Here is a 19112-nt window from a genome sequence, read left to right as displayed (position 1 = left end):
GTCCTGACTGTCATCTGCGCTTATGCGCCGAGTGGCAGTTCAGAGTACCCAGCCTTCTTAGAGTCCCTGGGGGGGGGTGCTGGAAGGTGCCCCATCTGGAGACTCTGTTGTCCTGCTGGGAGACTTCAATGCTCACGTGGGTAACAACAGCAAGACCTGGAGGGGCGTGATTGGGAGGAACGGCCTCCCTGATCTGAATCCGAGCGGTGTTTTGTTATTGGACTTCTGTGCAAATCACAGTTTGGCCATAACGAACACCTTGTTCGAACATAAGAGTGTCCATAAGTGCACGTGGCACCAGGACGCTCTAGGCCGCAGGTCGATGATCGATTTTGTAACCGTTTCACCAGACCTGCGACCATATGTTCTGGACACTCGGGTAAAGAGAGGGGCTGAGCTGTCAACTGATCACCACCTGGTGGTGAGTTGGATCAGGTGGCAGGGGAGGACGCTGGACAGACCCGGTGCACCTAAACGCGTAGTGAGGGTGTGCTGGGAACGTCTAGCAGAGGCCCCAGTCCGCAAGATCTTCAACGCACACCTCCGGCAGAGCTTCAACAGCATTCCGAGGGAGACTGGGGACATTGAGTCCGAATGGACCATGTTCAGCGTCTCCATCACCGAAGCTGCTGCATTGAGCTGCGGCCGCAAGGTGGTTGGTGCCTGCCGTGGTGGTAATCCCCGAACCAAATGGTGGACACCAGAGGTGAAGGGAGCCACCAGGCTGAAGAAGGAGTCCTATCGGGCTTGGTTAGCCTGTGGGACTCCGGAGGCAGCCGACAGGTATCGACAGGCCAAGCGGAATGCGGCTCGGGCAGTGGCTGAAGCAAAAACTCGGGTGTGGGAGGAGTTCGGAGAGGCCATGGAAAAAGACTTTCGGACTGCCTCGAAGAGATTCTGGCAAACCGTCAGACGTCTCAGGAGGGGAAAGCGGTGCTCTACCTGCACTGTGTATAGTGCTGGCGGAGCGCTGCTGACGTCGACTGAGAAAATTGTCAGGCGGTGGAAGGAATACTTCGAGGACCTCCTTAATCCCACTGACACGTCTTCCGAGGAGGAAGCAGAGTCTGGGGATGAGGGGAATGACCCGCCAATTTCCGGGGGCGAGGTCACTGAGGCAGTTAAACAACTCCTTGGTGGCAGAGCCCCTGGTGTTGATGAGGTCCGCCCCGAGTTCCTAAAGGCTCTGGACATTGTAGGGCTGTCCTGGTTGACACGCCTCTACAATGTTGCGTGGAGATCAGGGGCAGTACCCCTGGATTGGCAGACCGGGGTGGTGGTCCCCATCTTTAAGAAGGGAGACCGGAGGGTGTGTTCCAACTACAGGGAGATCACACTCCTCAGCCTCCCTGGGAAAGTCTATGCCAGGGTGCTGGAAAGGAGAGTTCGTCCGCTAGTCGAACCTCAGATACAGGAGGAACGATGCGGTTTTCGTCCTGGTCGCGGAACACTGGACCAGCTCTTTATCCTCTCAAGGATACTTGAGGGTGCATGGGAGTTTGCCCAACCAGTCTACATGTGTTTTGTGGACTTGGAGAAGGCATTCGACCGTGTCCCTCGGGGTGTCCTGTGGGAGGTGTTGCGGGAGTATGGGGTGTCTGGCCCATTGCTACGGGCCATTCGATCCCTATACAACCGTTGCAAGAGTTTGGTTCGCATTGCCGGCAATAAGTCGGACTCGTTCCCGGTGGGTGATGGGCTCCGCCAGGGCTGCCCTTTGTCACCGGTTCTGTTCATAATTTTTATGGACAGGATTTCTAGGCGCAGCCAAGTGGCGGAGGGCTTTCGCTTCGGTGGCCTCAGAATCTCATCTCTGCTTTTTGCGGATGATGTGGTTCTGCTGGCTTCATCAGGTGAAGGCCTCCAGCTCGCACTGGAACGGTTCGCAGCCGAGTGTGAAGCAGCGGGAATGAGGATCAGCACCTCCAAATCTGAGGCCATGGTTCTCAGCCGGAAAAGGGTGGAGTGCCCACTCCGGGTCGGGGATGAGTTCCTGCCCCAAGTGGAGGAGTTCAAGTATCTCGGGGTCTTGTTCGCGAGTGATGGGAGAAGGGAGCCGGAGATTGACAGACGGATTGGTGCTGCGGCTGCAGTGATGCGGACGCTGCACCGGTCTGTCATGGTGAAGAGGGAGCTGAGTGTAAAAGCGAAGCTCTCAATTTACCGGTCGATCTACGTCCCTACCCTCACCTATGGCCACGAGCTTTGGGTAGTGACCGAAAGAACGAGATCGCGGATACAAGCGGCAGAAATGAGCTTCCTCCAAAGGGTGGCTGGCCTCTCCTTTAGAGATAGGGTGAGAAGTTCGGCCATCCGGGAGGGGCTCAGAGTAGAGCCGCTGCTCCTCCACATCGAAAGGAGCCAGTTGAGGTGGTTCGGGCATCTGACAAGGATGCCTCCTGGGCGCCTCCTGGGTGAGGTGTTCCGGGCATGTCCCACCGGGAGGAGGCCCCGGGGCAGACCCAGGACACGCTGGAGAGATTATATCTCTCGGCTGGCCTGGGAACGCCTTGGTGTTCCCCCGGATAAGCTGGAGGAGGTGGCTGGGGAGAGGGAGGTCTGGGCTTCTCTGCTTAGGCTGCTGCCCCCGCGACCCGGCCTCGGATAAAGCGGATGAAGATGGATGGATGGATGGATGGTGTTTAAAAAATGTTAAAAAGTAGTCTTAGCATCAGTTGCATTTATGCATTTAGAAGTTTCAGTTTGTGAGCATTACAAACTGAAACAGTACAAAAAGGTCAGTCAGTGGCGATTTCCTCTGTTCACCCAGCCCAAACATCAATATGTGGAAGAGGACTGCACATCTCAGATTAACAACAATGATCTTGTCGTGTTTGCTGGATCAGTGTTTTACACTGGTTATTTGTTTTCCTCAACTAAAACAAAGGTTTGTTACAGTTTCTATGCTTTTTTTTGTGCAGACATTAAGCCTTCCATAATGTAGAAAATGTATCAAAATTCTGCATAGAGATGGTGATGTGTTTAAGATATATATAATGAACGTTATGAACAGAAATGAATTGAACAGATGTGTAAACTATACCATCTGTCACATTTTGTGGCACTAACACAGTATTTAGTATGCGGTTTGCATGTCCACTGCACAAGAAAAACCTCTTGATGTTAAAGTAATGTGATTCACTTGTAGCCACTTGGTGGCAGCAGAAGTCTAGGTTGGTCTGGTAGTGAAAGTTTATTTCAACTGGGGGAAAAAACAAAACTGTTCAGTACATGAATTTCCAAAATGTAGCAATGTTACATGATTTCTGATTTTCATGCATTGGTAAGAAATTAACTGCCAAACTCTGCACTATGACCACACATTTTGAAATTGAGTGCAAAAGCACACTGAGTGCTCATTTAGTGTAGAAATGTACTTTAAAAGAACCAGTCCATTTACCATTTACCAAAAGCCCCAGAAAAAAGTGTTTCTTTTAGCACAGTTCGTTCGTTAGTTATGAATGTAGTCCTGTAATTTTTTTTCTTAAAGCCAAGGACTCATTTTTGTCTAAGTCCAAATGTGCACTCAGTCATCCCCAAATCAGGATGTGGTATCTTTGTCCTCTCAAAGTCCAAATGTGCTTTGTATTATGACTGGCCACATGCCCTGTAGTCACACTAAGCTAAAGTGCTGCTCAAGTGAGCTTGGAGCTCTATCTATGGAAGAGATGATCCTTTTCATTTAGCACTTTAGGCACATGATGGCTCTTGGGCTCATCACCCCGTGATTTGCTTATACCAAGGTGAGTTTCAAATGATCTCCTTGATGCCGTTATGTTTCACAATTTGCAAACCCCGCAGGGTTGAGCAGAGGGCTCCCCCTAGTGGGTGCAATATAAAACAGCATTCACTGCTGTCTCTATTAGGCTGTTTGCTGCAGTGCACGATATCTAATTGCAAAGTGAACCTCACAGCCAAAAATAACACAGGACTCTTCGCATTCCTGATAATTGCGCTGACCTGTTGAGATACAGGCTGACACTTTTGTAAAACTGGTGCAAGAAACGCACCGATTTGCAATATTTGAGGTCAAGTTACACGTGATTGCACCAAAAAAACAAAAACAACAAAAAACATATGTCTGTGAAGGTTCTCAGTCATCCAGGTCATCGTAGTCAAAGGAGTTTGCAAAGAAAAGCGTCTGGACTTCTTTAAGTTGCTTGAAGACGTTTCACCTCTCATCCGAGAAGCTTCTTCAGTTCTAAGGTCAAATGGCCGAGAGTCCCAGATTTAAACCCAGTGGGAGTATCCCCCCGAGGAGGGACAAAGGACCCCCTGGTGATCCTCTAATGACATGCGCCAAGGTGTGCACACCTTCTCGGATGAGAGGTGAAACGTCTTCAAGCAACTTAAAGAAGTCCAGACGCTTTTCTTTGCAAACTCCTTTGACAACAAAAAACATATACTATCTTTAGCACGCATGTAAGTTTCGCGGTGTGGAATTTGGGGTTTATTATAAAGTTATTTAATGGGGTATACAGCGAGAAAAATACATTTCTTTTTCTAAGTTTACATGTTTTACGGAGCTTGCGTGAATTTCCATTAGCTGTCGACACCCCGCATGATCGTAATCGCATCTATAACACTGCGGGGGTGTTTTGATTATCGCAACTGATAACGCTTGAAAGGCAAAATCACCCTCCCTTGACAATTTTAAAATACTTCAGTTCAAGGAGCTCAATACAATCGGGCGACCGTGCGCTACAAAACGAGCGCTCCCAACATACGCTCAGTTTGAACTGCGTCATGGCGTCGCTGCGTTTTCATTGGACAGTTTCGCAGTGACCCGGTAGCAAGTTATGTATGTGTGTGTGTGGGGGGGGGTTACAGCAGTTAGCATCACACTTCACTAGTGAAACTGCCAACGTCAGCTTTGTTAACAGGAAACAGCGGATCGGTTTATGTTATACACCGCCGTGAAAGACCGCATAGCAAAAGGATACAACGTTTCTCTGAGCGCGGAGAGGATGTCTGTCCCGGCAGGAGAGGGATGAAGATGACACCACTGTTGTGGCGACTTGTGTCAGTGTGGCTAGCTGTTGTCTATTGGTGAGTTAGTTTAATTAGTCCCGTTTGAAAACAGTACTGTTGTTTCGCTGAAAAACACAAAATATTCAAACTGCCAAACAGCCCGAGTAAAGATTACCCCAAGGTTAACCTTTACATCGCTTTGTCTGGCTAGCTTGCGTAAACATTGTGGTGTGATGTGGCACCTGGCTGACTTCTGACTTGTTCGCGGACGAGTTAGCTTGAGTAGCTGACTACTAACCAGCTAACTTTAAAGCGGGCTTGGGAAGCGTTAGCTTTAAACGACCTCGCGAAGTTGTTCACTTCATGAAAATGTTACGGTCTAGAAGCTAGAATATGATTTGAATTTTACCAGCCGCTTTAAGTTTGGCACATGTGCGAAGTCTGTCTGAGCTCTAGCTTAACTGTAGCCTTTCTAGAAGACACTGACCAAGACAGCATGGTTTACATGCACACACGCTAATCTGCTCTGTGTACATCAGTGACAACCCATGCCGTGAGGGATCAGACGTTAGCAGACGTTACACAGGTTTGGTTCATCAGCTGCTGACAGGATTATGGGCCTTGCACGTCAGTCATGTCTGTCCTGTGGAAAGCCTGAGTTTGCTGGGGCTCTGTAAATCTGACACAGAACATTGAGGCCAACATAGAGACAGAGATGAGCATGAATGTGGGATCAAACAAACCATCAAACAAACTGCCTGCTGTGCTTCAGACAGAAGGGGAGGGAGTGACATGATGTAATACTTTATTAGGATCTATAGTGGTGATGTTGGCATGGCCTACTTTCAACAGCATCAGTTTAGCTCTCATATTAGACAGAAGCTTTAAGTGATGGTGCTTTTGCCTTTTAATGTTTATCAGCTTTGTACCCCATGGAAAAGCTGTGGAATTTAATGGAGTTGTTGATGCCAGTAGAGTATCACAGCAGGAAGAGTACAAAACTCCTTTTACCGTGTTAGAGAAACACTGACGTCATGGTATGATGTTTAACATAAGACCCATACATCTGATATACCATGATTTAGTACCTTCTTCTCCATATGTACATTTAGGGAGTGTAGCCGGCTGGTCGCAGCAGATGGCTGCCCCTCCCTGAGCCTGGTTCTGCCAGAGGTTTCTTCCTGTTAAAAGGGAGTCTTTCTTTTCCGCTGTCTACAAGTGGTTGCACATGGGGGATCGTCTGATTGTTGGGGGTTTCTCTCTATTATTGAAGGTCTTTACTGTAAGTATAAAGCACCTTTAGGTGACCGCTTTTGTGATTTGGTGCTACATAAATAAAACTGTATTCAACTAACTTTAATTACTGTATATTTTAAAAACTGGTTCAGCATTTGTTTAAAAAAAAAAAAAAGTTTCATTTAATTTTTCTACTAATTTCATAATTTCAAGTCATAAACCACCATGCAGGTGAAACCATACTATGTATCATTTCTTCCTATCAGAGTCACATATCAGACATGATTCCCAAGGACAGTCTGACAAGAGTGAGCACATATACATGATCTTTGCACTTGTGGTAGACGTGTTTCGTCTGTTTCATCTGCTGCAGCGGTCAGCAGTTCACTTCCACATATTAAGGCTGCTCTTTAAAAGTGTTTTTTTTCATGCTGTTGCATTGGCACTACTATCACTTAAAAACTTAATCCTGTTTTGCAAATCCTGCACTTATACGACCCATTTCATTTCTCAAAAATAATAATAACATACAGTATACTGTGTAATACAAACATTTAATGCATTTGCGGTGAGACTGAGCATATCTTAGCTTTTTGAATGTGATGGTGAGTACTTTAACCCTTTGTAATTGGGTAATGAATTATTTAGCTAGCTGTGGCTCAGCACCACTGTTGCTCCTTTGGCATCACACTGTGGTAGATGACTTTCAATTAGAAAACAAATGCTCTGTTGTTCGTGGGTGTTTTTGACTAGTCGAGCCTCACGTCAGATCAACACAAGCGATGGCAGCCAGGCAGCCGGCCAAGTAAAGTACCTGACCTGGAATCCAGAATAAAATCCATGTAATGACCTGGATTGTTGCCAAGTGACTGTTAGAGCGTGGCCTTTGAGGACACCAGTTTGACATTTTCGCAGCTATTTTAAGCCTTGTTACTGCTGTTTAGTGTTGTTTTTCTGCCAAGAGTGGGGACAGTCAGTGTGACCCTGACCTTCTTCTTTTTGGGATTGTGTCACCCAACAGACTTGTAGGGTTCAAAATAAAGGAATATTTTAATATATGGGTGTATCCAAAATTCCAGCACCTCGAGACAAATGATTTTTGAACTGCAGAGACGTGAGTACCCTAATTGATTCTTGCAGACTTCCACAGTCCTGCTGCCAGTTACATCTGTTTCGAATGACATTTTAGACAACGGAAATTGCAAGCTCTACGTGCTTTTTATAGCTTTCACCTGCTTTGTGGGCGAAAGCGTCATCTGTGTTAGCTGCATGGAGGCCAGCTTTGGAAATGTCATCAGCTGACAGTCCTATTGGGAGCATTTGGCCTTTTACAAGCCCGTATTAGTTAATTACATAAAGTTTTGACTCCTCTTCACTTGATAAGTGAAAAGGTGTCAAAAGATTTGCAAATGCCACAATTAGGTTTTGTTCCAGTTTTTTAAGTTGATGAAAAAAAAATGTACATAAACATTTAAAGACATGTTTTTTTAAAATTTGGTTGTTATTCAGAAATATGCACAGTCATCTGAAGTAATCATCATTCCTCAAATACTTTCATCCTTCATCCCACAATTAAAACAATATTAGGATATGAATAACACATGAAAAGCAGGTCTGACAGACAGGTTGAGTAATATGCAGTGTGCTTGAGGTGTGTCTTTTGGCTCTGAAAACATTCCCTGGCTCTGCATACAGATAAGATAAACTGATTCCTTGGGGTACGGCCACGTGAACGCTCGGTGCGTCACACTGTGACACTGGGCTGCAGGTTTCTCCGTTCATGACTCACCGCCCTGAAATAAAAGTGTTGTTTTGTTCGGTTGTTGCAAGAGTTTTAAAAGTTCCTCACATCCTCAGAATCCGAGCTCTTTGTTTTCCACAAAATGAAGTGACCCTACTTTTCAAAACCGACTCGGTGGTATTGTGGCACTGACCGTCTTTCACTTTGTCCCTTCGCTGCCACAGTTGCTATGTTGGTTGCACAGAGCTGCAAGGAGAGGCCCAGAGCCCCGTGTCCCCAAAGGAGGTCAGCTCGGAAGAAGAGCCTCAGGAACACTCCCATCATCACGAGGTAGCGTTGTGCAATGCTGTACCAGAACTTATCTCATGGCTCAGAGCTTGTACAGGTCGATGTGATGAATAGCTTTTGTGACTATACACTTCACTATGCACTCCTTTGTTGGTTTAACAGCTCTGGAAACGCCTTGCTGTGCTAGATTTGTAGCAGATTAACAACATTATCTGAATATTTGGACTGAGCAAAGTTTTTTAGCAGCTCACTCAAATTTGGGGGTGTAATAATATCAGTGAAATGTTATTGTGTCGTGACTAGGTTGAGGAAAGCTTGGTCGTACCTGACCCGCCTTTCCCTGAAAATGAGCCACCAACAGAAGACGATCGTGTCAAAGAGGAGCAGATGCTACAAGAAGTGGGCCAAAAAGAATACGATATGGTATAGTATGACTGCAGCTTTCATTTATATTTAATATAGCAATCACTGTCTGCTATTATACTTGCATGCTGCATGTGAGAATGTCAAAAACATGTTTTAGCTTAGACTTCAAAAGGGTTTTACATCTTGTTTCCATCAGAGCAGCATAAAACTTTCACCGCAAGAGAAGCAATCAAGGTCATGAATGTTCAGGGATATTCAGAGCTTTAAGTGTTTCATTGATCAATCCAGCTCTGGTAAATGGGCCAAACATATTACCATTGCACTCAACAGCACAAATATCTCTTGTCTTTATCCATCAGGCCTTTGAAGCAGACGAGTCTGCTGCAGAGGTAGAGCTGGAGGCAGACAAAGGAATATCACAACCTGAGCACAGCTCTGAAAGTCAGCATATAGAAATCTCTGTCACTCAAGATCAGGAGCATGGCTCCCCGCCGCCTTCCCCCGACTCTGTCGCTGCATTTTCTGCCGAAACTAACGACAGCCCCAACAAAGACAGCATCCCCAAGGGGCAAGTTACTGTTGTCAAATCTCACTGCAGATGTTTGTTTCATTTAATGTTCCTGCTAAAATGTTGTTGTTTTTTTTCTTTAATTTCAGTGTCCCGGGCGATGCCTTAGATGTAGCTGCTTCTGAGGTCAACGATTCTGACCTGCCTCCAGCTGAATGTGAAGAAGAGAACAATCCATATGAAAATGACAGGTAGGTACAGTTAACATTTCACCCTTTGAAAGATTTTAAAAACAGAGAAAAGAAAAACCTCTGGATGTAGTTAAATAAATAAATTCATTCTCGACTCTCTTTAAACGATGGCAACGATGCATTTTTCGTTACTACAGCAGCCCTCCAGTTGTTCTGGAGAACACTTCCAATGCTCACACTGCAGGTACTAAAGTCCACACTGATGTTCCTCTGAGTTCTCCTGCTGGTCACGGTACGCAGCACCTGGAATCCAACGTCTCGCACACACTCAAGGAGGCGGTAAGGAGCGTGGATTCAGTGTGAACTATTTTTCCTTTCACGTCAGAGGAGCTGTCCCAGCTCTCATTTTCTCATTATCTGTGACAGGACTTGAGCTCCCCTGGCACCACAGACACAGATTCAAGTGTGAGCGCCAAAGACCCCGAGGACATCCCCACTTTTGATGAGTGGAAACGCAAGATGATGGAGGTGGAGAAAGAAAAAAGTACGATCTGAATATGAGTTTTGAAATTGCAGCCATTTCTGTACTAGAATAAACTGCAAAAGTGTGAAAATATATATCTCTATATATCTCCCCCCCCCCCCCCCCCCCCCCGTTTTTTTCTCACCATAGCTCAGTCCACTCACACCTCCAACAACGTGGGTTCTCATACAGTGAAGAAGGTCCAGAAGAACTTTAATAACTACGCCTCAGTGGAGTGTGGGGCCAAGATACTTGGCGCTAACCCAGAGGCTAAGGTATAAAATGATGCTTATGTTTTCTATTCACCATGAACTCATAAAATCTGCCTATCCTGCTGGATGTTGACACAGTGACAAATTCAACTCATACTACTTTGTTAATTCGTTCCATGCAGAGCACTTCAGCCATATTGAAGGAGAACATGGATTTATACATGCTAAACCCCTGCAGTAATAAAATCTGGTATGTTGCATCCCTTTCCTTCTATCCACAAATGAGTCAATTCTGTTTTTCTCTCCTCTTAAACCCAATTTTCTATTTTTTCCACCCTCTCTCTGACGCTCAGGTTCATTATTGAGCTCTGTGAGCCCATCCAGGTGAAGCAGTTGGACATCGCCAACTTTGAACTCTTCTCGTCTACACCTAAAGACTTTCTTGTGTCCATTAGTGATAGGTATGCCCAGTGGCTATGCTGTCGGATCTGTCATGTCATCTTTTTAATATCTTCTAAAAGAAGATTACATTTTCAGTATTTTTTTTATTTTTGTTTTTTTTATTGTCATCTTTTTTGTTTCTCGCTGTAGTTTCCAGTGACACCAAGCTGCAGCTTCAGTCATCGACTAATCTGACTGTGCTGTATGAATCTACTTTTGCAGGTACCCAACAAATAAATGGCTAAAGCTGGGAACCTTTCACGCCCGGGATGAACGTACAGTTCAGAGCTTCCCATTGGATGAGCATCTTTACGCAAAATATGTAAAAGTGAGCACTATATTCTTTTTTTTTTTGTTTGTTTGTTTGCTTGTTTGTTTTAATTATTTTGCTATATCTCCCCTTATTCTCTGTTGAATCTGTGCAACAAATTGCCGTAATCTTTCAGTGTAATTACATTACGAACAGGATATTTTCTGAATATGTCGAGGTGAACTGCTCATTCAGTTGTTTCGATCTGCAGCTGACTATTACCTGACTGTACTGTACTGTTGGAGTGGGTTTTTTTTTTCTTTTGTCCCTTGTGGCTTTGCCATTTTGAAAAGTGTTAGAGACGGTGTTGCCATTTGCCTGAGTGACTCAGGTGAAACCAGCATCCTCTCTCTAGTCCTGTTTTTAATGCATGCTGACGTCTCTTTTAATATTTCTCTTTTTCCCTTTTGTCTTGCTTCAGATGTTCACCAAGTACATAAAGGTTAGCTTGTCCTTCTTGTAGTGCTCTGTCGTTGGGTGAACTGAATAGTAAACGTGGAGGGGAGTGTGTTTTGTGTCTAACTGCTGTGATCAGAATGAAACAGAATCAGATCTAACTTGCTATGCTGCCTGCAAACCATTGTAACGTCCAGTGGCTGCTTTTCCAGTGTGTTTATTTCAGACATTGTGAACATTTGATAATCCTCGGAATAATACCCATTATTATGTTTCTCAAATTTCTCTGATTTCCTGGTTACACAGTCTGTCAGTCCATCATTTTTTTTCATTACACTAATTGACTTTATAACAAAATCAATGCTTTGCTGTTGTTAATAACTCTGCTGATGATTTTATAAATCCGCAACACAAGATATGAAATAATCTGAATTAGTTTTGCAATATTTTTTTATTTTTTTGTTGTAGGTAGAGCTGGTCTCCCACTTTGGCTCTGAACATTTCTGTCCACTTAGTCTCATAAGGTACGTGAAACTGCTCCTAACGCATAGCATGCAGTGTGAAGCATTCTCAGCTTTTATTTTTCAAATCTATTTAAAGGAAGTCACAATCTGTATATTGCACAAGAAGCAAGAAACCATAACACAGCATAAGCTAGGATAGCGTCTGATTTTTGGTACTACATCAAGGTTTTGTTTAGAAAAAGTGGAACTAACCTGTTGGCAGTTGTTTCTTGCTTCTGCACAGTTTAAAGATACATTTAAATTACAGTTTCAGAAACTGCTGACTAATAGTTTTTGAGGGAGTGAAAAGTATTTGGTGACTTGGAGCAAACAAGAATTGGTTGCACAAGTTTGAATATATAAGTGTGCATACAGGCTCAAATATGTACACATCCGCCCCCCCCCCATTAGTCTTTGTTAAATGTTCGTTATCAAGTTGCACCTCGACTAGATGATTTTGGTATTCATCAACAAGCTTCTGGCATAGTTCTGGCTTGATTTGACTACTTTTCTTGGTAGAGTTCATTTAAAATAGTTGGTTTCCTGTCATGGACCTGGCTTTAAAGCATAGTCCACATATTTTCTACAGGGTTGGAGCTTAATGTTTATGCATTTATCCATTCCTAGACCAGGTTTGATGTGTGTTTGAGATTATATTTTCAGTTGTGTCCAAGTTGTAACTGTTTAGCTGTTGATTTGAAGTGAAGCTGAAGAATTTGGAATTAGTCTTCCTCCTTCATCATTTCATTAACTATGAGCAGTGAGGTTTCCTGGGTTGTTTCTAAACATTTCCCTCTTATTTGAGTGTGACAGTTTGAAACTTCTGACCACAACTGTAAATTACTTTCAGTGTGACTGTGGTTATAGATTTGGATCCTTATTTTTATGACAGGGTGTTTGGTACAAGCATGGTGGAAGAATATGAGGAGATAGCTGATCCCTCAGAAAGGCCAGATGATCAGGACGACGACTTGGGTAAGAACAGAGGATGTTGTAGCTAAAATTGCTGCAAACTGCTGTTAAAAGAAAAAAAAAATAGACTAGTTAAACTTGGTGTAAGTGCAGCTGTCAGTACAGTTTGAGAATAATAAATTAGTATTGAAATCATCCCTTTTGAATTTTTGAAAAGTTTTTGTTTTGTGTAAAAATAAGCTAATGTCATAGTAGTTTGCTTTACATTTATATTGGTTGGTGATTTTAATGTCTTACATACAATATGAAAGCGTTTAATAACATTCCCTACAGATTATCCCTCTGGATCGGCACCTGGTGAGGCGAAACTATCCAAGAATCTAATTGGATCAGCAAAAGGCAAGTCTGATTTTAAACTCCTACAGCATGAAGATGAGTACATTTGTTCTCAAGCTCAGATTGTGTTTGTGTGAACTTGTGACTGATGTTATCATTTGCTCTTCAGATGCTATTTTAAACATGGTAAACAATATTGCTGTCAACGTTCTTGGAGGAGGCACAGAGATGAATGGTACGGACAACACACCATATATGCATACTAACACACTACTGTTTTCTTATTTGACTTTGTCTAGAGTAAACATAATAAAAGCTATCCAAATTTGAAAAAGTTAGGGACCAGTGTAAATGTAAAATTAAAACAATCTGTGGGTTTAAGTTGAAACCCTACCATGCAAATATACAAAGATACTAAGCCTTTGGAAATTTGTAAGTCATTTAACCTTCAATCCAACCTGATCCAACCCGTTAAAATCTCTTATTAATCAACAAGGAAAATAATATTTTGATTCTAAAACTACAAAAATTGGTCTCATACTCACAGTGGTAAACACAGCTTGTCTAAAATGTGTTACTGATAGAAAATAAAAAGTACATTAATCAACTGTAATACAAATATATTACATCTAAGAGAAAGATATTTGAATTTCAGCATTTTATGATGCACGTTGTTCTAGTTTTATATAAATAAAAGTTTTAAAGCATTTGTTTTTAATTTCTGTTTCACACGCTTTTCTGACACTTTTTTTGGAAAGTGGTTTTGTAAAGTTATTTGCCTTTTCAGTCTTATACAGTGTTCAGGATTGACAAGCTTATTTTTTTAGTTTTTTTTTTTTCTTTAATCAAAAATGTTGAAGTTGACTAAACTGTACTTTTGAAACTATTTGTTGTTAATGTAAATTTTTCTGATTTTTTTTTTTTTTTCAGGCAGCCTTTCATCCCAAGAAGTGAACATAACTGAGCCCTCGCAGCCCCTTGAATCCACCACTGAAACTACTATTACTACTACTTCAGTGTGAGTACCTGTCAGATGTACCACAGGTTCACTATTTTACTCCCATTGATTACCTGTGTTATCTATAGTGTTTTTCATTTTTTTAATAGTTAGTAGATTTTGCACCTCCCTCTGAGCCTCTTCACACAAATGCAATAGTACTCCCTATGACCTATGGCGTGATTTCCGATGTGTAAAAGTGAGAGATCATTTTAAACTGACCACAGGCAAACTTTAATTTAATATTTACGACATTGTTCTCATTTCTCCAGTCCAGACTCTGAAGATGTGCAGATTTCAGATATCCCTGAAACTGTGGAAAACTCCACCCTAGAGACATCAACCACATCTGATGGTGTCAAACAGGAGCTCCCACCCATGGAGGAAAAAATAGTTCTTCCTTTAGACAAGGATGAGGAGGAACCTATCAGCTCTACAATCATTCTTCTAGACAAGGAGGATGACTTGGAAGAAGAGAAAAGGGATCATCATGAGAGACAACAGGAAAGCTTAAAGTACTGCCCTCCAGTTCCTTCACTTTCTTCTCCATGCTCCTGTGCAGCTTCTCTTCTGGAGTATTTCCAGCAGCAGTGTTCTGCCTCACTATCCAAACACAGGGAATGCCAAACAGTGGAAAAACAGCAAATAATTCCTTCCACCCAAACACCATCTTGGCACCCACCTACGCACTCATCTGCCCCTCCCGAACCTCAGCAGCACCCGAGTGAGCTGCATCAGCTCCAAGACAAAGAACAAGCTTCTGAGCAGGAGCCAGAGAGTGAAGCTGTAGAATCGGAGGTATCACAGCCTCCTGGGAACACAGAAGAATCCGTATCTGGATCTCCTCTGCTGGAGCCCAGTCAAACCATGAAGCTCCCCAAACCCAGCGATGCTGATTCATCTGCAGCCAAACCTACCCATATTGTGGAAACACCACAGCTGTCCACCTTGGAACCGGCAAAGGAGCCAGGGCCAGAGAACAGCCAGGATGTGCTGGAGGAAGAAGAGCACATCGAGCCTTCGGCTTCTCTCAGTAGCTCTGTCCCTGTAAAACCAAGCACCAGTGTCACAGCAGACGACATATCGGTGACACCCCCAGAGGAGACGCTGGAGATTGATGTCACTCAAGTAGAAACAAATGTCCTCATTCAAACCCAAGACAAAACAGATCAATCTCCAGTCCCTGCACCCACAGGCTCCCCTCATTTAGAGCAGCAGCCTGACTCAGCTGTTGTACCCGAAAGCAGCACTGCTTCTTCTGAAGTATCCCCCCCTGCTCCAGAACCTGCTACAGAACCTGAGCCTTCTGGTGGTCACGCAGCCATCGCAGATGCTAAAATGGAGGATTTTGCAGACGACATCTCAACATCTTCAAGTGGCAACGGTCAGCTGCCTCGCCCATCCTCCCCAACTCCGTCTTCACCCACCTCACCGTCCCTCTCGGACATCTATGCAGATCCCCCTAATGGCACAGAGCAGAACGGGAACCCGGTGCACAGCTCGAGCCAGAAAGAGTCGGTCTTCATGAGACTCAACAACCGCATTAAGGCCCTGGAGATGAACATGTCACTGAGTGGACGCTACCTGGAGCAGCTTAGCCAGAGGTGAGGATGGTGGAAGGACAGGAGGAGTGAGGAAAACAAAAATATAAAGTTTGTTTTTGTTAATGAGCTGAGGTTACAGTGATCCCTTTTTTTTTTTTTTGTTAAGGTATCGAAAGCAGATGGAAGAGATGCAGAAGGCTTTCAACAAAACCATCATTAAACTGCAGAACACTTCCAGAATTGCAGAGGAGCAGGTAAACAATAACACACAGTTTTCATGCAGAGATGCCATAAATGCTTTTTCTCTGACTTTGAGTTGGCTGCTTCTTTCCAAAATGTTTTCTTGCAGTTTGTATTGACTGTAGAACAGCCACATGATGTAGCACAGGGATGGGCAACTCCAGGCCTCGAGGGCCGGTGTCCTGCAGGTTTTAGATGTGTCCTTGATCCAACACAGCTGATTCAAATGGCTAAATGACCTCCTCAACATGTCTTGTAATTCTCCAGAGGCCTGGTGATGAACTAATCCTGTGATTCAGGTGTGTTGAGCCAGGGTGATATCTAAAACCTGCAGGACACCGGCCCTCGAGGCCTGGAGTTGCCCACCCTGATGTAGCAGCTGCCTCCAAGGTTTAGAGCCCAAAGAGCTTTCCTCAAAGCCAAATCCAAATTGCGCTAATCAATATTTTCTATTAGCGATGGCTCAAACACCTACCCTTAACTGGCTTTGCAATTCCTCGCAACTCAACGTGGAATTCAGCTCATTGTTTTGTTTTTATGGCCCATTAACGCACCGTTTACTCTAAGTTAGAAAGAGGGCGAATAGACCTATACGAGAGTTGTCAGGTGGGCAGGAGCACAACTGCACATGAATGCTAATGTTGCTCCATATTTTTGTGGTGCAGTCAGTAAAATAATAACAATGTTTCAGTTTCATGTAGCTCATTGTTTTAGCTTATGACCACAGTAGATTTCTTTGGTCCACTACAGAGGACATAATTAATAGACTGGGTATCAGGAGCAAATAAAGATATCAGATTTGACCATAGTTTAAACACACTGAAAAAAACAGAGTGGCAAAAATAATTTCAAGTTAGTCCCATTTTGCACTTTTGTTTCAAGTGTTGCAATAAAAAGTCAACATCACAAAATTGTGTTTGGAAGAGAAATTTGCGTTTGTTTGCTTAAACGTGCATCCATGACAAACTCAAAAGGTCACGCACTATCTCCAAGTGAATAAAACAAACACTTATTATACCCCAAAATACTTACTCATCATACTTTTGCATATCATTTCAGTGACGTGAACCTGTGCGGTTGGTTGCTAATGTGTTGCCTTTTTACGCCCATAGGACCAGCGTCAGACTGAATCCATCCAGTTTCTGCAGGGCCAACTGGAGAATGTGACTCAGCTGGTTCTCAACTTGTCTGTCAGAGTCAGCCAACTGCAGAATGAGGTGTGTGCAACACTCCGGGCACAAAGCCGTCATCTGCAGTGCTTTTTTGCATTGCCTTTTCTCAAATGGAGTAAATTGAGTCTTTTCACTAAGTCATTAGGGTGCACTGGTGCTCTTGCTCATTAGGTGCTTTTACATGAGGAGAAGCTGCTAATATTTAACCAACTTTATAAATACACCTCACAGTGTATTTATAACACTTTTTGTCAGAGTACTTTCTGTCCTCATCATCAACGTATCGCATGTTACTTAAAATCAGTTTCCTGCGTTCCAGGTATCAGACAGGCAGAATTACCTGCTGCTGTCTCTCATCTTGTGTCTGTGTCTCGGCCTTCTGCTGTGTGCCAACCACTGTCGCCTCTCCACTGTACCTCCAACCACAGAACCAGAGCCACCCTCGCCTAAGAGCTACACCTACTGCTGTCCTGAAAGGTACAAACACAACTTCTGCCACCTGAAGTGGAAAGAGAGCACTTCAAATGGGCTCTTAGGAGCTGTGAGGAGAGGTTGCAGTGCAATGAGTGATTTTTACTCATTAGGACAATTTGAGTTGTTCATCAAGATATCTTGATAAAGGTGGTGTGTGTGTGCTGTCTTTTCCACTAACCATTAATACACTGAATTTTATCCTTAGCAGACAGTTCTCCTGCTGTGATGAACTGGGTTTGAAGAGGAGTGCGTCCTATCCACTCATAAACTCTGAGTCATTCCAGTTAGCCACCACTGAAGGTAAAGTCGCACCACATAACATAGAAAGTTTTAAGAATCTGCTTTTTATTTTGCTAAAAATCGCTAATCAGTTTGTAGAAATTAACCTTTTTTTCTGTAACAGGCCCAGAAATGCTGCATGCAGAGGGAACAGAGAGTCTCTATCCAGCAAACAGAAAGGTGTGTAATGCTTTTAGTAGTGTGGTTTGTGGGGGAAGGGGGGGCTTGGCCAGTATATCAAGATGTGTGTTGAGTTTCAACACTGTCAAAAAAAAGAACTCGCAAGGAGATGCAATAATGAGTATTGCGCAGCATGGAAACCCCACCAATGGGGAGGTTTTACTGAGTTCAGTAAGCTGTGAACGATTGTAAATTTGCAACTAGTAAACTGAACGTTGGGGTTTAGCACAATGCACTGGTGTTGTATTGTCACAGTGTAATATCAGGAAGGTATTAATCCTTTTACCAGGGTATCATGATTAAAGTGGGTCTCATGTTTCTGCCTTGTCGTCTTCTTTTCTTATACAGAGGAGACGTCGTAAGATGAAACTCCTAGAAAAGGTGGAGACTCTGAAACCCTCCTTACATTCTTCTCCTGAGCTGACCAATGGAGTATGCAACGGAGCGCCTGTCACCACAAACCCCATCCCCCTTACAAAAAATTTACTTCACCCTACGTTTAGAGACTCACCGTCAGAGGGCAGCTCGGAGGGATCTTCTCATTCAGACGACCCCTCTTTCTGTGGCCTCACCACAGCCTGCTCTCGAATCTGTGACGGCCTCCCTCCACCCAAGAGCCGGGCAGAGAAACGGGCATGGCGACGCAGGCGTCCTAAGCCCAGCTGCGCGGTGGTGGATTTTCTTCACGCTCCTCGGAGGGACAAAAGTGAACCGTTGCCCATTTCGACCATAGAAGACATCTTAAGGAGGAAAACAGAACCAAGCACTAAGACATTTGTGGCGCTCTCAGGTCCCGTCTAACTCAAACAGTGACACAAACTCCCCCCTCACCCACTGCTCAACTCTTTCTAAAAGAGGACATCTGTTTACTTTTGTGGTCAAAGGCAGCTTTAAGCTTCAACGCGAGACAATCTGTTCGCTCTTAAAGTTCATTTTATTTTCATCGTCACTGTTCAGTTCTTATCATTTGCATTTGTTTTACTTCAAATCAAAAAAATGTCTTCCCAGCTTTCCATTAAAGCTTTTTCCTCTTTTGGTTGTGAATAGTGAACGTGATTATTGACCCAACAGGTCTCAAGATGTCAACATCTTATTTTTGTTGTTGTTGAAGGAATTTCCGTGTTTAAAATCCAAATATCATGTGACCAGGAATCAAGAACTGAAACAATTATTTGCTGTGGCTAATCTCCCTTTCAAAATAAAAGCATAGGAGTTGCTATGTTACTTCAGGTAACATTTGCCCCCCCCTCACCAAAAAAATGGGTTAACTAGCTTATTACTGGTACTGGGTT

At 43.7% G+C, this 19112-nt stretch overlaps 1 protein-coding gene across 3 annotated transcripts; it reads left to right on the top strand.

Annotated features, from left to right (window-relative positions):
- The first annotated feature begins 4760 nt into the window (after positions 1 to 4760).
- On the top strand, positions 4761 to 18864 carry LOC100693460 (SUN domain-containing ossification factor). Of its 3 annotated transcripts, none has more exons than XM_019347454.2 (24): positions 4761 to 5049; positions 8173 to 8278; positions 8540 to 8659; positions 8962 to 9170; positions 9260 to 9361; positions 9499 to 9640; positions 9728 to 9845; positions 9975 to 10099; positions 10219 to 10286; positions 10390 to 10497; positions 10700 to 10805; positions 11209 to 11229; positions 11652 to 11707; positions 12579 to 12661; positions 12932 to 12997; positions 13104 to 13169; positions 13865 to 13952; positions 14204 to 15535; positions 15642 to 15729; positions 16828 to 16932; positions 17207 to 17364; positions 17570 to 17661; positions 17765 to 17820; positions 18169 to 18864. In XM_019347454.2, the coding sequence occupies exons 1-24, from the start codon at positions 4991 to 4993 to the stop codon at positions 18619 to 18621; spliced, it is 3927 nt and encodes a 1308-aa protein (XP_019202999.1). In that variant the 5' UTR covers positions 4761 to 4990; the 3' UTR covers positions 18622 to 18864. The 3 variants fall into 3 exon arrangements, with proteins under 3 accessions (XP_019202999.1, XP_005458129.1, XP_005458130.1); XM_005458072.4 differs by having other exon boundaries at positions 17567 to 17661; XM_005458073.4 differs by lacking the exon at positions 11209 to 11229 and having other exon boundaries at positions 17567 to 17661.
- The last annotated feature ends 248 nt before the right edge of the window (positions 18865 to 19112 follow it).

This window comes from Oreochromis niloticus, linkage group LG18 (assembly GCF_001858045.2).
Source record: "Oreochromis niloticus isolate F11D_XX linkage group LG18, O_niloticus_UMD_NMBU, whole genome shotgun sequence".
In the NCBI taxonomy this organism is placed as follows: Eukaryota; Metazoa; Chordata; class Actinopteri; order Cichliformes; family Cichlidae; genus Oreochromis; species Oreochromis niloticus.
Note: the sequence above shows the minus strand (reverse complement) of the source record. Positions and strands in the feature narration are given on the sequence as shown.